At 42.2% G+C, this 17054-nt stretch overlaps 3 protein-coding genes across 5 annotated transcripts; 2 read left to right on the forward strand and 1 right to left on the reverse strand.

The window, feature by feature from the left end:
- The first annotated feature begins 5007 nt into the window (after nucleotides 1–5007).
- Nucleotides 5008–7504, forward strand: LOC125292939. Of its 2 annotated transcripts, XM_048240512.1 has the most exons (5): nucleotides 5008–5500; nucleotides 5600–5740; nucleotides 5892–6083; nucleotides 6484–6555; nucleotides 7089–7504. In XM_048240512.1, the coding sequence occupies exons 2-5, from the start codon at nucleotides 5651–5653 to the stop codon at nucleotides 7422–7424; spliced, it is 690 nt and encodes a 229-aa protein (XP_048096469.1). In that variant the 5' UTR covers nucleotides 5008–5500; nucleotides 5600–5650; the 3' UTR covers nucleotides 7425–7504. The 2 variants fall into 2 exon arrangements, with proteins under 2 accessions (XP_048096469.1, XP_048096470.1); XM_048240513.1 differs by lacking the exon at nucleotides 6484–6555.
- Nucleotides 7505–7821: 317 nt separating this feature from the next.
- LOC125292941 (colipase-like) lies at nucleotides 7822–11322 on the reverse strand. Its single transcript, XM_048240516.1, has 4 exons — nucleotides 11260–11322; nucleotides 9204–9453; nucleotides 8809–8931; nucleotides 7822–8422 (listed from the first exon to the last, which is right to left on the reverse strand). The coding sequence occupies exons 2-4, from the start codon at nucleotides 9282–9284 to the stop codon at nucleotides 8258–8260; spliced, it is 369 nt and encodes a 122-aa protein (XP_048096473.1). The 5' UTR covers nucleotides 9285–9453; nucleotides 11260–11322; the 3' UTR covers nucleotides 7822–8257.
- Nucleotides 11323–12344: 1022 nt separating this feature from the next.
- lhfpl5b (LHFPL tetraspan subfamily member 5b) lies at nucleotides 12345–15337 on the forward strand. Of its 2 annotated transcripts, none has more exons than XM_048240514.1 (3): nucleotides 12345–13316; nucleotides 14425–14673; nucleotides 14839–15337. In XM_048240514.1, the coding sequence occupies exons 1-3, from the start codon at nucleotides 12905–12907 to the stop codon at nucleotides 14850–14852; spliced, it is 675 nt and encodes a 224-aa protein (XP_048096471.1). In that variant the 5' UTR covers nucleotides 12345–12904; the 3' UTR covers nucleotides 14853–15337. The 2 variants fall into 2 exon arrangements, with proteins under 2 accessions (XP_048096471.1, XP_048096472.1); XM_048240515.1 differs by having other exon boundaries at nucleotides 14842–15337.
- The last annotated feature ends 1717 nt before the right edge of the window (nucleotides 15338–17054 follow it).

Here is a 17054-nt window from a genome sequence, read left to right on the forward strand (position 1 = left end):
TATTATTTCACAATGTATACCAGTGTATTAAATATAACAAATGTATGGAAATAAATTCACATATGTATGCAAGGTTTCATTACATTTTCCATGTTGCTGGTTTCATTGAGTGGTAAATAGTTGTTTTCCCATTACCTTGAAGCAATAAGCACCATATCAGCATGTTTTCCCATCTGCCTCATGGTCGTGAAAGTATTGATTGGCCAAGATGAAGAGACATGAAACCTCAATTTCACATCCACTGAATCCCTGGTTGTACAGAAGCACTATTAGTGTGTAAAGTATATTCCTAATCATGTCCTGTTCACTCCAACTCTTCACTGGTCCTCTCATTGAAGCCGCCAGGAAAAGGTTTGCAGAAAATGCATTTTACACGGCTGTACTGAAGAGTACTGTATGTCCTTTGGGCAACATCTGACTCCACGTGACTCAAGGATGAGGAACAAGCCCTCTTTGAATTCTCCACACAGAAACCAATTTCTGTGCATGCATTGTACATTTTAAATGACAGTAGTCCACATTAAATGAACAGAGTCCCCAGGGTATACGCACTGTTAATGTGGCCCTATATCATCCGCACTGGAGGAGAGTATCTTTACTGTCTGTCATGCACAGAGACCACAGAGGACAATTAATGTGTCTATGCTTAATTAATGACACATTAATCACCACATATTCAACAGTGATTCTCTTCTTAATAGCCTGAGAGGCTCAGTCTGCAGCTCCCGTCCCGGCCAGGGTAAGGTGGCCCAGAATGCATCTGGCTCTGGAATGGGTGAGGACCTGAGCAGCACAAAATCTAACATGCTGCCAAGGTCAAAGGGTCACCAAATAGGAAGCACACACAGTGAAACGCGGTAGTACACAACCTGAGTGCGCTGCCTGAAAGCATAGATGTCCAATGATCGGGGTTACAAAAACACATTTGACATTTAAAAACTCTTTGTTTAACCTTACCCACCCCACCCCAATCACACACACACACCATAGAGAGCACCAAAGAGAGGGAGTGTTCAAAATGAAAAGTCTCTCTGCCATTGCACAGGTACTCTTTGGTAACTCTGAACCACCTTTCAACCTTTCATCAGATCATATTCACAGCATTGTGAATGAATTCTGAAGTCCTGAAGTGTTCTAAAAATCTCTTCAGGCTAGCATGTTCACTGTGAGATAGATATCTATGTTCTTGTTGATTATATGATCATATTGTGATTTAGTGTTTTGTGAATTAAATTTCTATTTTTGTTCCAATTATGAAGCGGCCTTAGGTGTCAGAAAAGGAGCTTGAAAAGATGAATGATGGATGGATGGGTGGGTGGTTAGATGATGATGATGATGATTATGATGATGGCTGTTGTTATTCATATCAAATTAAAAATAGAAAAAAAAAGACCTCTGGTGTAAATGGCCCTGTAACTCTTAATTACTGGTGTGTAGGAGTTGGATTTCATTTGGTTGCTGACACGTGGCGTGGTAACACCTGTATCTGCGTTCTAAAGAACCTTCTGGAATGTTTCTGCTCTGGCGCGCTGGTTTTGAGACGCCACTGTCATCACAAACACCTGCCACACAGAGCTGGGTGCTACCACCCGTGACACTCACCAGCTGCTCCCAGTCTGTACCTGTGAAAACACATACACACACACACAGACACACACACACACACACAGACAGAAGCAAAGAGACACATACACACTGACACACACACACAGACACAAGCAAAGACACATACACACAGACGCACACACACAAGCACAGAGACACATACACAGACACATACACAAACAAACACACACACATACTCACAAAGACATACAGGGAATGGCTTTGCATTCACAAAAAATAAACAAGCAGCAAATTCCCATATGCTCAGCAACACATGCATGCATGCATACTGTACATGCATGACATGCAAACACCACCCACACACATTATATACACTAACCATCCAACCACACACACACACACATTCCTACCGTATACCTCCCCCTACATAAGTCACCATATGTACCCAGCTACATTTAGATAGAAAGGTAGTAATCCCGATGTGTGAGTGTGTGTGTGTGTGTGTGGGGGCATCCCACATCTACTCCCCTCCTTCAGTGTGATAACAATAGATTAATGTTGAAATACTGAAAGGGTTAATGCCCCGAGAGCAGATCACAAAGCTTCTTGATCTCCACGTCCGCACCACAGCTTCACTACTTATCATGCGCAACAAAGTGGTAGGCGAGTCTACAGCCCCACACTTAAAGCCCTGTTACGATGATGGTATTACATTTTACAAGCCTGGGAGTGCTTCTCTGTGCCAAAGGGCAAGAGGAGGGGGCTGTCAGGGGGGCCACGGAGCGGAGAGTTGGGGGTGGTAATCATCACTGTTTACCTTAATGGTGAAGCTTTACCTTGGCGCTCCTCTTGCCAAAGCCCTGCTTCCCTCCGTTATGTTAATAACCAGTGGCAATCACGTTAAAGTGCGCTTCGCAGTGTCACAGAGGGTGGGAGATGACTGCATCAGACTCTGGGCACTGTTCCCAGTGAATCACCTCTGTCAGCCACACACACACACATTCACAAACATACAGACACATAAACACACACACACACACACACACTGTCAAACATACAGACTGGAGCAGCACAGACACACACATGTACACCCATACAGACACATACAGCATATACAGTATACATATACAGAGACATTTAGAGACAATGATAGACACACACATACACACACACACACACACACACACACACACACACAAAACATATATCTTTATTATGCCTGCAGGACACAAGAGCGTCAGCATTGAGTCCATTTGGACTGGTTGGTAGCATGTACTAGTCTGTTAACTGAGTGAAGAATTGTGTTGTTTTACTCAACAGACCATGTGTATTTAAATAAGAGCATAAACAAATGCACATCACTATTTGCATAATGAATGTCTTGCTGGTTGGACATGCATATACAGCTCTTTGATGAAATGTCAGATAGCAACTAAACACAATCACTGTTACACTGCAGCAGACTATGTATTTGTGTACAAGGCGATGATGATTCACCAGTTGACTAACCTAAACAGACCACAAAACAGGAACACTTTTTATATATACTCTATATATAATGATCTCAACAAAAGAAAAATGTATCAGTATTTGCAACTGGCTGTCCAGTAACATTTCCTTCACTGCAGTCTTCATTTCGGATTAGAATTAAGAACATTTTTTACATCACAACAGGCTGCACTACAAATCAATCATTGTTTTCAGTGAATGGCAGAATTGTGTTATAGTAACATGAACAGGTCACAGTCCATTCACACTGACTGAGTTTCTAATTTTTGGGTCATACTGATCTCTAGTGGTGCATTTTCATACTGCACGACACTGACTCTTTTAGAGTGGTTTGACTGACTAGCATTCACTCCTTGTAGATCTGCAGCATGAAGATAAAAGTATTTAATAAAAAAAAAAATAATAATATTCTAAACAGGGACAAACTTTTGATTGCCAAATAACCTTGAAGCCAAAAATGAAAGCCTTGTTGTCGTACTAAAATTCAAGGTCGCTCCTGATGGGAGACGAGTGGAAGCCTCTCTGGAGCTTGCAATGCCGTTGTTGTTGTTGTTGTTGTGGTGGTGCTGCTCGTTACCCTGCACAGGAAAAGAAAATTGTCCTTGTCTAGACTGACCGGCGACTTTGAAGCAGTAACACTGAAATCACCAAGCAAAGAGAAAGAGCAAAGCCAGCGCTGCTGTTGCTGCAGTCGCTGCAGTCCTGACCTCGGGCCGGGTTCACAGCAGATGAAAAGGGGCACGGAACATCGATCCGGGGGGGAACCGTCTTTACAGGCCAGGGAGCTCCAGCATCTGGCCGCTTCTCCCACTCAAAGCATCAGAAGCCGGGCAGAGTCCTCAGGGCGGATTATCCAATTATCCAAGTTTAAAGGATGAGGGGCAGACTTGATGTGCCTACTGCATACTATTTATTTACTTGTCTGTTTGTTTGTTGTTTGCCTTTCATTTCAATTAGCTGAAATCCCTGAGCACAACCAATAACTGGTGTATATTTATTTAATTTTATTGAGGTGCCAACAACACGTCAGGTCCTCCACAACCACCGGAACCAGAATCCCTCCACTGACTCCTGCAAGCCTTAGGAAGCTCACCAGTGGCTGCCAGGAGCCAGTGAGACCCAGATGTGACTGGAGTGTGTTTGGGGTCCATGACACATGTATGCTGAATGAGCGTCAGGAACTCATGTCTGAGTACTGCAAAGTTTTGTTGGTTTGATACAGAGTAAGAGGATGGCGCAAATGTGTGTGTGTGCGTGTGTGTGTGTGTGTTCAGCATCTGGCACTTCTCCAAGAGCCAATAGACCCAGAACACAATAAAGCACAATGATATGTGTTGTGAAAGGAATGTCGGTGCTTCTTCACAGTACATTGCTTTCAAGGGACAAGATGTGTTATGCAAAGCAGGACCCATGACAAGCCAGGGCAGCTCTTTGCCTAGTTGATGAATGTGCCAAACCAATTGTGTTTACTCACAGAGCTGGCCTTAAGCATTACCGCGCTATGCATCTCTGCGATTTTAAGCATAAAACCATTAGTGCGCGGTGAAATAAAGCATACTGAGTAGGATACACCGCGCATAAACACGTTAAGGTGTTATGAAATGACCAGCGGGAGTTGTAGGCTATATTAGATTACCTGCTGCTTTCCAGGCGTAGGCCTACAGTAGCCTAAGGGCTTATTAGTCACATCTCATATTTCTAAAATGCTGTGAAATGCACACACACTAAAATATCTCGAAATGGGAGTCTTACAATACGCCTTTCCTTTTGATATATGAAAATTATAGATAATTTCAAAAGTTTAGACATGTTACCCAACAGTATGCTACTTACGACGTTGAAAGGTTTCTCTCGCTGTTGTTGATCGAAATGTTCTTCAAAGGCTGCGTTCCAGAACTGTTTTCAGACGTTCTAAATGCTGTATACCTTTGAAACACAACTAGGCTACTTAGCGTGGGGGTAAAATTATGAGCTTGACAAGCTATCAAGCATTCAAAAAGATCATGGCACAGTATTTGAACAATCCAGCAGGAAAATGTGCCGTCCATCTTTTATTTGGCGTTGGGGCGTACTATCATGTACAACGCTCTCAACAAGGCATGCTGTAAACTACCAGGTAGGCCTAGTTTACTTGCTATCTAGCTTGATAGCTAGCTTCTACCTCTGCAGTAAACTTTTTATGTTCCACTATTTCAATTAGGCTACAGACATTCAATTAAGTTAAACGTATATATATTTGTCACCGAGGGATATATTAATACATATTATTCCATAAGAAGTAGAGGAAGAGCAGTTGGAGGAGGAAGCAATAGATCCTCGGGTTAACGACTTGAGAAAGCGCATTGAAATCCTTCAAGGCTCTAATCGCAAGAACAGCGACAAGTTATGCGAAATAGCGCGTATACTAGAGACAATTGCTGCTGAGGTAAGGTTTAGCCAAGTAGTTAAGCGTTATTATATCTAAAGATAACAAATAAAAAACATTAAACTGGTAGTCCTAAACAATTAAAATTTTCTCGCGCAGCACCTAGTGACCCTGAACTCGAGGCAGGTTGAGGTGATAGCAGAGTTACTGATGGAGGATGAGGTGGAAGTGAGGATAAAGTGTTTCCACGCTCTCCAGTGCGTGTTACAGTATGGGAAAGATACCACAGAAGCAGTTAAGGTGAGATCCACAGGCCAAAATGCCATTATTGGCTGCAACAAAAATAGCGAGTGTCCTTGATGCCAAAGCATTTTGTGTGTGTGTGTGTGTGTGTGTGTGTGTGTTTTACATCTGTCTACAACTTATCTATGTGTGTGTGTGCATGCTGCAGGTCCTACAACAGCACTATGTGCCCCTGATGCTGTCCCTGGTGGTCCTCTGCCAGAGTGTGGAGGAGCAGGAGTCGTGCCTCCGCCTACTGGTCTCCCTCTCCTCTAGCAGGGCTTCTCACCCCTCAGTGGCCCATGGCCTCGCTGGGCTCAGCAGACTCATGGCCAAACGCATCCTCTACCCTGAAATCCTGGTGCGTAGTCTACATGCAGCTAGTCCATACCACAAACACACAGGCATAGACTATAACAGTGTTTGTTTTATCCTCTAGGCCATAGAGAAGTCTTAAAGTTAAGTAAATAGGTAGGTATGCAGCCTAGTAGGTTGGTTGATTGATTGATTGATTGATTGATTGATTGATTAATTGATTTATTTATTACAATTGCTTGATCAATCAATCAATCAATAGATAGATAGATAGATAGATAGATATAGTGTTTTCCATGTTAACATTTAGCCAATTGTCATTCAAGGGCATCACCTCTGAACATGTAGGTCACATAGGCTGTGAAAAACGCATATCTGTTTAAGTGTCTACTGGTCAGTGTATTGGTCAGAGAATTTAGGGGTGCCTCCTCTCATCACTGTCTAAGATCCTCGTGGTTCGAATCCTCTTCAACCTGTCTGACAACAAGCAAGTTGTTGGAAAGCTGTTCACCTTCAACGTGAGTACGAAACCCTTCCTAAAAAGGCTCCCTAACCATTTAGGTAACACACTAGTTGAACCTGACTTCATAAAACTGATGTAAACATGTTACAAACACATTATATCAGATGTTGTGTTGTCTGTTGTGTGTTACGATATGACAGTCTAACGATTTGGGAGCGATATGTTACCATTAATATATCGTATTTTCCGGACTATAAGTCGCACCGGCACCAGTCAAAAAATGTGTCATGAAGAGGAAAAAAACATATATATAAATATATATGTTTATATATATAAATATATATGTTGCACCTGAGTCGCAGGACCAGCCAAACTATGAAAAAAAGTGTGACTTATAGTCCGGAAAATACGGTAACTGTCATGACAGCTCTCAGTATCACAATTACCAGATGTAGTGGAATGACAAATCTGATACCGCATGGTGCAGTCCACCTAACTGTCATCATAGTTTACCCACTTCTTATTTTACCACTACACTCCTGATCACAGGTCTTTCCATCCACCCCTCTAACCCCCACCCCGCCGCAGGTAGTGCCGGCCATGCTGCGCCTCCTGCAGCCCTCCAACCCTAAAGACACGCTGCTCCTCTGCCTTGGGCTGCTGTCTAACCTGAACAAGCACCGACCACCACTAGGGGGCGCCAGTGACCACAGCTACAACGAGGAGTCCCTCTTGGCCCTGCTCTACTTCCCCGAGTCTCCGCTGCGCTCCACGCTCACCGTGCTCACCCGCCACAAAGAGCCGCAGGTCAAGGGCAGCGCTGCATACATGCTGTCCAGGATGCCGCGGGCCATCACCTTGCCCCGTCCCGCCAGACCGCTCAGGAGGGGAAGAGCCAGGCCCGGAGTCCCCCCATCGGTCTAAAACACTCTATATCTCCACTTAGGCTAGATTTACTCCAACTTCTTCTCCACTGTTAGTTATTGATTATTAGTCCTGTAGATTACCCACTTAAATGTGGGGAAAAAGGGGGGGGAGTTAGGCAGATCTGCCATGGGCCAAGGTTTTGACAGAATATTCTGTCAAAAAGGCAGTTTTGTAAAAGGATCCTCAGTATCAGTATAGTATAGTTTAGGCAGTTTTGTAAAAGGATCCTCAGTATCAGGCACAAGTCTGCTAAAGGCATTGTGAACATATGTTTGTATGATATTAATATCATTATTAAGGGGCAGGGATAGGTGCCACTCTGGCTGTTATGTTCATGTTAAATGTAGTCACTCACATGTTTGTGCATAACCAATAGTGGCTCAACAACAGTCTCTTGTTTTACACATTTATTTGTATGGCTTTGAGGAGTTTAAGATGATTTTTGGTGGACTGACAATCTTGTGGAAGTATTATGTACAGTAAGAGATAAGTAAAGTTTTCCTGGTGACTTTTTATCAGTGTCGTCACTCATCCTTCTCACTCTACTATGCTAAGTCAACCAATACTGAACCAATAGTCTGATGAAATATTAACAGATCACCTTTTGTATTGTCACACAAAGTGAAGATGTGTTTCACCAACAATATTTCCACTACCATGTTTTATTTTGTTTTGGATATCTGCTTGTTTCATTGCATGTTTCGTTTTATTGGTCGGCTGATTGATGCGATCCGAGCCATTGCATTCCATGACAAACCCCAGCACATGCTAGGGGCCTCAGAATCGTACTCAGACCAACACCAAGACACTCTCAGCATATGTTACACGCCTCAAGATCTCGGTGGAGTTTGGAGAGGTGGCGTTGGGGGCTTGGGGGTGCTAGGGTCTTTGCAAACTCCAAAGTTGGTATTGGTGATGGCACCCCCGATGGTCCAGTCTGTGTCGCACTTCAGCCCGTGCTCACATGGGCAGTGGTAGTAGGAGCCATATATACTCTGAGGGAGGCAGAATGAGAGAGCATTAGGGAACAGGGTAAAATACAAACAAAATCGAAAGAATAACTGCTGTCTACATAGCTAGCTACAAGGACAAAAAAAAAAAAAACATTTCAGATGGATGTCTGTGCAAGGAGTGGCATTGTGAGGTTAGTGACTAATTATGTACACTGTATCCACCACTAAAACAGTTCTTTCAGTACCTACATGCACACTGTCACTCACAACCCCCATATTTGTCTTCTTTTTCTCCTCATTTCCCTCTTTACATCATTATTATCGATCTATTGTCATTCTGCTTTGCCAATAAGGTATATGAATGATCACGCCAATAAAGCTACAATGAATTGAACGGATGGTTCAACTGGTTCAGTCCACACACCCACCTTGGCAGAGCACTTCTCCGTCTCTGAAGCCTTGGGAGCGCATGGGGCCAGACTGATGGCAGAGGCACGGTGACAGCAGGAGCTCTTACAGTGTATGCTCAACACACACAGGGCACCATTATTCTGCGCACAGACACAGAAACAGACAAACATATTAACAGTTCAACAATGCAAACACCATTATCATAGAGAGAGAGAGAGAGATGTACATTTTGACTGCCGTTGCATTGATTAAAACCATGTAAATAATTATATATATACACACATATATATATATATATATATATATATATATATATATATATATATATATATATACAGCCTATACATAGGCTAAGTGGTCACTGGAAATATGAAAATAAACCATTTAAAGATGAAACTGCTGAATTCCTCACCAGTACGTGTGTCTCCGCAGGTGCAGCCAAGGCGATAGCCAGCAGGCTTGGAGCCAGCAAAAGCAGCACAACTGTCCTCATATCTGTCTCTTGTGACCAGTCACCACGAGCACATTGGAGTCCATCAGGCTTTCATATATACATATGATTACCCATGATGCACCACCGTATGGTGCTGTAGGCGCTCAGGCATACCTCAAGAGTTTAACCAATAGTTTATGTGAGGGCGTTAGGCAATCCATAGCTACACCTGTGTAAAACACAAAATGATTCCCAAACATATGCAGGGACTTTGACAACATGCTTGCTTTTTTCAGAGAGGGGGACGAAGGAGGACTGAAGAGTGTTATTCCAAATCATTATGAATTGTCAGGTTTATGCTAATGTGGAACATGAATTAATTTCCTTCCATTTTGAAATACACATATAATACAGGGTTCTCAAGTTTTGAGCTCAGTTTGGAGTGAGATTGGGGGCACTCACTCACTTTGAGACCTTGAATTTGTCATTGTATACATCAAATCCCAGACTGTCCTATTTTCCAGGACAGTCTGGGATTTGTACCCATCTTGCATAGCTTATGTCTCTTATGTCAGCTTTTATATCAAGGGGAAACCATTTGTGTTTTTTTGTCACCAGGAAGCATGCCAGTAGAAATAACTTTTGATATTTAGGTGGGATAGATTGGAATTTCCAAATATAATAATCTTGACGGTGGGATATTCTATGGCTCACCAATTTACGAGATATATGTACTGAGTGAGACAAATATTCTATTTATTAGGCTAATTGCTTTTTTCACTTGAGTAGCCTATTGCCACTGAACCATTGGATCAAGAATGGGCATGCCGAGACCAACTTTTTATTTTTTATAAGTACAGCAAGTTCATTATTTTGGGTTGCTATTAGGCTACATTATGGTGGTTGGCAGCTCATTGTCTGCAGCAGTCCTGTATCTTTAGAAAAAAAATATGTGTAGTATACTCGCTCAAATTGATAACACTCATTGATAATAAGCTAATTTCATTCATTGTTGACATGGTCCATGGAGGCTCAGACGGGTGTCCTGGGACCTGATGAACACGCCGCTAAAAAGCACAAACGAGTGCGAAAGTTGCAGCCGTGACGACAGGGAAAATGCAGGCAGCCACGAGAGTGATCGTATAAAATGAACGTTGCTGATGTCTGGGTTACACAAAGCTACAACGACACTTCATTATGTTTTCTTAATGTCCGACAGTTTAGTTTAGTTTATAAATAGGAAAATAATTTTGCCATAAAGTAGGGGAGACCGGGTATGGTTGTAACACATTTTTCTTCAGCACCTAAAACTACCATTTCTTTTAAAGCTACAGTTCTGGAACTTTTTGGCAAAGTACCCACATTTGTCTACTACAAGTAGCAACCATTTAAATCTCTTCAACTATATTACAGAATTTGTGAGATTATGACAAATACAGTGTATACCTTTGTTACAACCTACCCCACTACTGGGGTAGATTGTAACACCTATTGGGGTAGATTGTAACAGGTAAAAAAAATGCAGAATAACAATGGAATTCCATTTGATATACTGATTTATTGCATAAACAGGGTACACAGGGTGTGAAAATAGATTCACCAACATATTGTATACCATACAATCCGTTCTTCACATAGAGAATGGAGATCATATTAACGTTTTAAACTAAATATAAAAACCACAACGTTTATACTTTTGTGTGTGTATGTATTTGTGTCTCTAATGGAAAGAGAGAGAGGGCTGAACAGTCACACACACAAAGATGAAATTAAACAGACATTAAATGGGTCTACTAGCCCCATTCCACAGGTTGTAACATATTCAAAAAATGTGTTACAACCTACCCCACCACTGTCATCCATTGTTTAGCTAGCTGTATTAGCATGGTGTTTTGACATTAGCAAGAGAGAGCTACACCATTCTTTACTAGAGAAATTATAGTTTGACCTGATGTAACTCATACAACTGTATCTACAATGGTAAAAGCACTAGAAAAAAAAAAATAAAAAAAAAAAAAAAAAGTTACTTTCTTACCTCAGATGTTGAATTTTTCTCCTTACTCCGGGATAAATGGCACTAACAACTTGAAAATGTCCATGTGTGATCATTCAGGAAGTCTGAGGAGTCCGAAACTGTCACATGGCTCATATCTTATCCCTGATTGGTGGAATTGGTGATGTTACAACTCTCCCCATGTTACAACCATACCCGGTCTCCCCTAAGCTAGGCCTACAGCGTTAAGTGTTCGTAGAAAGGACAAACCATAGACTGTATATATGTCTGAATGAAAATAATTTTGGTGCAGTTTTGACATCTTAAACGTGTAACCCCACATAAGCGCACAAACATAAGTGGTTGCAGGGAGGGGATGTCCTATTTTGGAATTTTACTCGGATACAACAACGAACACTATTTTTTGATTGGATGTCGGTGGCTATTTAATGGTTTTGATTTTGCTGGTGAGTGGTGCGCTAGTTCTGAACCCTGCGAGATACCCTCTCGTATCCCTGCGCGTCCTCTAATAATTACGCAGATACCTTGACATCCCTAGTAATATTTCTGAGTGAAAAATGCAAGGTGTGGCGTGTGAGTGTGTGAACTTGTTGAATTGCGTGTGTCTCACGCCCATTGCGTGAGACTTGAGAACCCTGCATATAACTCCAGATCTCTCAAACAATGACTGACAACCCAACACAACCAGTTTGTTTTAAAGGCACACTATGCAGGTTTTTTTTAGCTTAATATGGACGTTTTTAGCTTAATTTACCTTCATTTAACTGCTTCAGAGTCACTGGAATGGTTATATGACTTTTTTCGGGTTGAATGGTGGCCGTCTCGCTTTCCCCTAGCGCCTGTGAGCGGAAAAACCTTGCAACCTTGGGCCGACGGCCTCATTGTCAGGAAGTATAACGACTGTAACGAATTGCTTTACTGCATTCAAATACACATACACGCCAGGCACCGGCTAGAAAAAAGGTAGCGATGGAGTTTCTCAGACATTCGTCATGACAGAGCCAGCGAAAAAGAAACAAAAACCGAGAAAACAGTAAGGAAATGGCCAATACTGCATAGTTTACCTTTAATCAATTTGTTTTACTAGGCTACTGGAAGGCCCGGTGACTCATGACAGCTTTCTGGTTATCCAACCATTGTGTCACCTTACACCTGTGATTACATTACCATCAATAATTAATTACTTTACACCTTGAGCTGGCATGAAGCTTATCACCAACACCTTCACAGAGCCTAAGTTCTATACTAGAAAGATCATCGTCGTGTTCTTTATGTAATAATTGGGCATATTTAAGTAGGCTATATGTTCACTCACTTTTAACTATGTTTTATTTGTACCTGGAATTTGTTTGCATGTAGTGCGATAGTTTAAGTTTATCCTTTGACGTGCTGGAATACGTAGGCTAATTGTTCAGGAGCTGTCTATGGTGCTGAATATATCGCACTCGTTATATCCACTCGACGTGTAGGAATTAGAGGCAAATCAGTTGCTCATATGAATGGAATAACTGTCTTAGGTTCAACCCTGGGAAGGAAAATCTGAAGGGGAAAAATAGCAAATTGATCACCTCGAATGACTTTTATACTCTACAACTTCTACTAATACACTTTATTTTGAAATTGAGGTCTTTTTCGTTTTATTAGAGTAACCTGATACCATTTCACGATGGAGAAGATGTTGCCTGCCCAAGAGGCTGCCAAAATCTACCACACCAACTACGTGAGAAATGCCAGGGCAATAGGCGTGCTGTGGGCAGTGTTCACTGTGTGCTTCGCCATTATCACTGTCGTGGTGTTCATCCAGCCGTACTGGATCGGGGATAGCGTGACTACCCCTCAAGCAGGGTACTTCGGGCTCTTTCACTACTGCATCGGAAACCCGCTGACCTCAGAGCTGATCTGCAAAGGGAGCGTCCTGGACTTCGCCTCCATCCCGTCCCCTGCCTTTAGGACAGCTTTGTTCTTCGTGGGGACTTCAATGCTACTGATTGTTGGGAGCATAGTGTGCCTCAGCTTGTTCTGGTTCTTCAGCACTGGTAGTGTCTACAAAATCTGTGCTTGGATGCAACTGGCTTCAGGTAATGAATGCTATAGCCTACAATGTAGGCCTACACGTTTAGTTTTATTGGCAAAATCAGAGGATGTAAGTTATGAAAGGGAATAATAGTTCCAGCCTGTTGAACCTCAGAAACACGTATCCGACTAGCCATCTAATTTTCTAACCGAACAACTGCGGTCAACCCATCCGTTTCTGATCTTAACTCAGACATCCCAACCTGCAAAAAGTCATTTCAGGAAGGTATTACGTAAACCCCCCCCACCCCAAAAAAAAAAAAAAGTCAAATAATGAAGATAGAAATTGTGAAAATAAAATATGTACATTTTGGTAGTTTGTTTTTTTTCATGGAAATTAGCCATGTATAGGCCTGAATATAGAAAAATATGCACATGAATTGGCACTAGTTAAACTCACCTCAACATGTCTTTTGCAATCATTTTACCTGCCATGGGCAATGCTAAAGTCACTGTTACAAACAGTGCAGCGTGCAAGACTAGGCCTATCATTATTTTTTACTCTTATGAGACCAGGGTACACTTTGAAATGGGTCTTACATTTTCCTTTTTTGGGGGGCACTGACTCCATGACGCTCCTGTTCCTAGATACAAACTGATTAAGTTCGGGAGAAAAGAGATAAAAAGCCCGCCTACACTGAAAACTGATTGGTTGATTTAGCAAAACAGGCCAATCAGGATGCTCGCTGTCTTGGATGTGCTCAGGCACACACGCACCACCCCTCTCTCTCCCCCCTGTCACTCAGATACACTCGCGATTTGAAGTCTTGGTCTCGCGTGCACGCTCTTGATCGCTCGCTGTAGATTCCGGGAGGTTTTATCTAATTTGCGGGCGTCAGGGAGCCGCTGTTAATATGCGGGAGACTCCCGGAACTTCCGGGAGATTTGGGATGTCTGTCTTAACTAATTAATTATTGAACCATGGGTGATGTGAAATTTCCTGAACATAGGCTACCAATTGCACGTTAAGTCATAGCACTCAACTTTTTACAAAACAAACTGGTGGGTTGACGCTAGGCACATTGTATTGCATTTGCATGTTGGTCAGGCAACATGGGTTTTCTTCAGCCCCTTTTTTCACCTGACAAATGTCATATGGGACCTCACCTACAGCGGCCTTGATGACGATGGGCTGCTTGATTTACCCTGATGGCTGGGACGCCCCGGAGGTGAAGCGCATGTGCGGGGAGCGCACAGACAAGTATACGCTGGGTAACTGTACTGTGCGCTGGGCTTACATCCTCGCCATCATCAGCATCCTGGACGCACTCATCCTCTCGCTCCTGGCTTTCACGCTCGGCAATCGGCAGGACCAGTTGCTCCCGGACGACTTCGTGGTGGAAATCCCAGGAGATGCACCTGGTAAGTTTATACTTGTGAGCACATTACACAAATAATGGTTTAAAGCTTCGTATTAAGCAGAGGACAGCTCTAAACATACACACAGCAACATGTAAAACAGAACTCGATGGCATAAAGCTAGTTATGTTACACTCATTGTGATTTCTCTTCCCTTACTGTTCTAAGCAGAGAAAGCCTGAAATCGGCCTCATAATAGGAGCTTCAACATGGTGAACTACGGATCTGGAAACCCCAGCAAGGCACAATTCCAACTTCATAGATGTCCTTAAGAAAAAGGTCCCTTTCCAGCACAGCAATCAATACACTTTCTATATCTGTTGGATCATTCAGAACTTTTATCTCAGAAACCAGTCTCTTACAGTTTTTCTCAATTGTTTACACACAAAAACTAGTACTTGAGACACAATGACCACAACTCATGCACCAACCCCCTGAACCAATTCTGCTAAACTACAAGCACAATTCCTGCTCAAATTGCAGTTCTAAAAAACACTTTTTTCACAACATTACACACACAATTCTCTGCATTTGGCACAATTTTCATGAAGAAAATCTTTTTTTTCACAAGGAACACACCGTCATTCAAATTCTAAAGTTAATTGTCTTACTATGCACAGCAGGGGCGCCTGCAGGAATTAATGCTATGGTACGCACACCCATCACTGACCCCGAAAAAAAAACATTTCACGCGTGGACAATATTTGTCCGTTTCCCGGTTTTAGGTCCGTGCATTGGTCAGCAAAAAAGTAGCATAGCAACATTCACATGCAATAATACAACAACAACGTCTTCGATGACCTATTCATTTGGACAACTTGATACAGCCCTATACAGGCTAAAGTTACCTTTATTTTTGTTCTAGCTTACCGTGACGTCTGGCTTTAAACAGCTGTCTAATGCAGTCTAACGTTCTGACAAGCAATTGCCTACCTTGTTCTGGAATAACTCCTCTAGCTTTACTGCATCCATCCTTTCTGTTTTCGTTGTTTAAACTTGTGATATCCATGATGAGTATTGAGTTAGTGAATTAACTCAACAATGTGTGCTGATAACTATATATAGATAGCCGAGTAAAAGAAAACAAGTAGCCTAGTTGCGTGCCTGCGTGCGTATTCTCGCTCTCCTGCTCAAACAAAATGTGTGCGCGTTAATTTTGAAAAGGTATTCACTAACTTCAATAGAAAATTGTAAATTGTAGCCTGATGGCATGCAGCCTAATGGGAGATACTGTCCATAGTTGGGAAGATATGGTGGGCCAATTTGGTGTGAATACACACACATACGGGAAATTTTCTCTTGGTGTTGAGTAGCCTGATGGTACGCACAGTGCGTACGGACGTACACCTGCAGGCGCGCCTGATGCACAGGACTCATCACATGGGCAAACACCTGTAACAGTTTTACAATTAGCAATCGGAGCTTTAGCATACTTACAACCGGACCCGCGTCACACAGAGCAGGTTGTTTGCGCCATGCCCCTTTTGAGGGGAAAACATTCCCTCAGAACAAGCCAGAGTGAACCGGTAGACATGTACCAACCACACAGCTAAGAACCCCTCCCTGAGTTTCTTTTGCCTACCATGTCCTCAAAAAAAATCCTGACAGAAGAAAATTATGGCTACAAGCCATAAGAAGAGAAGACCGTATGACACTTCTGGTCACTGAGTGCGGTTGTTGCACCACTTCGTAGGCTACTTGGGATACTGAAGAGACGTGTTTTTATATTAATTGAATTAAGCTTTTGTAGGTATCTTTCACGGTCAACGACCGGCAAAGTGGTTATGTATTGAGTGGTCATATTGATTTGTGGTATTTTTTGTTATTATTTATTCCTGCGATTTCTGTACGAATTACGTTTATTGACCCTAATTTGCGTTGGAGTTAATGAGAGGGGTTGTTTGTTTTCCCCCCGAAAGGGGCGGGAACGTTTGTCACGAGTCAAGTTCCCGGATGTGCCGGTCTAACGTTTAATACTTGTGATGTGGATGTTTGAGTATAAAAACACACTTATGTGCTGTCTGTAGTAAATGTAACACTTAACCTTAAGGCCTAAGTCATTATGATGAATGGAGAAGAAGTGTTTTTCATTGAGCACATCAGTGTTGAACTGGTTCTTATAGATGTCTATTCATATGATGGTTTGTGTGTCATTTGAAAACAAAATACCATTTTGAAAAGAAATAACATTTGTTTTGAATCTCAAGTTTCATTTTGTAGGAGAATTGAGGGGTTTTGCCCATTGTGTGTGTTTTTTGATTTGTGTGTGGAGTTCTGAGAGAATGAGGTATGCTTTCAGAAAATGTGTGTAAACAATCGAGAAAAACTGTAAAGTCTTCAACTTACTCTACTTGATAGCAGATTGCAACCTTATGGCTTGTACT

Source organism: Alosa alosa, chromosome 4, assembly GCF_017589495.1.
Source record: "Alosa alosa isolate M-15738 ecotype Scorff River chromosome 4, AALO_Geno_1.1, whole genome shotgun sequence".
NCBI lineage: Eukaryota > Metazoa > Chordata > Actinopteri > Clupeiformes > Clupeidae > Alosa > Alosa alosa.

Bases quoted from the DNA above. Each gene is read 5' to 3' on its own strand.
- LOC125292939 (XM_048240512.1), top strand. From the start codon at position 5,651: ATGGAGGATGAGGTGGAAGTGAGGATAAAGTGTTTCCACGCTCTCCAG. The intron at 5,741-5,891 runs GTGAGATCCACA...TGCATGCTGCAG, and splicing joins ATACCACAGAAGCAGTTAAG to GTCCTACAACAGCACTATGT. The intron at 6,084-6,483 runs GTGCGTAGTCTA...TCACTGTCTAAG, and splicing joins TCCTCTACCCTGAAATCCTG to ATCCTCGTGGTTCGAATCCT.
- lhfpl5b (XM_048240514.1), top strand. From the start codon at position 12,905: ATGGAGAAGATGTTGCCTGCCCAAGAGGCTGCCAAAATCTACCACACC. The intron at 13,317-14,424 runs GTAATGAATGCT...CCTCACCTACAG, and splicing joins TTGGATGCAACTGGCTTCAG to CGGCCTTGATGACGATGGGC.
- LOC125292941 (XM_048240516.1), bottom strand. From the start codon at position 9,284: ATGAGGACAGTTGTGCTGCTTTTGCTGGCTCCAAGCCTGCTGGCTATC. The intron at 8,932-9,203 runs GTGAGGAATTCA...GTCTGTGCGCAG, and splicing joins CTGCGGAGACACACGTACTG to AATAATGGTGCCCTGTGTGT. The intron at 8,423-8,808 runs GTGGGTGTGTGG...TGCCTCCCTCAG, and splicing joins CGGAGAAGTGCTCTGCCAAG to AGTATATATGGCTCCTACTA.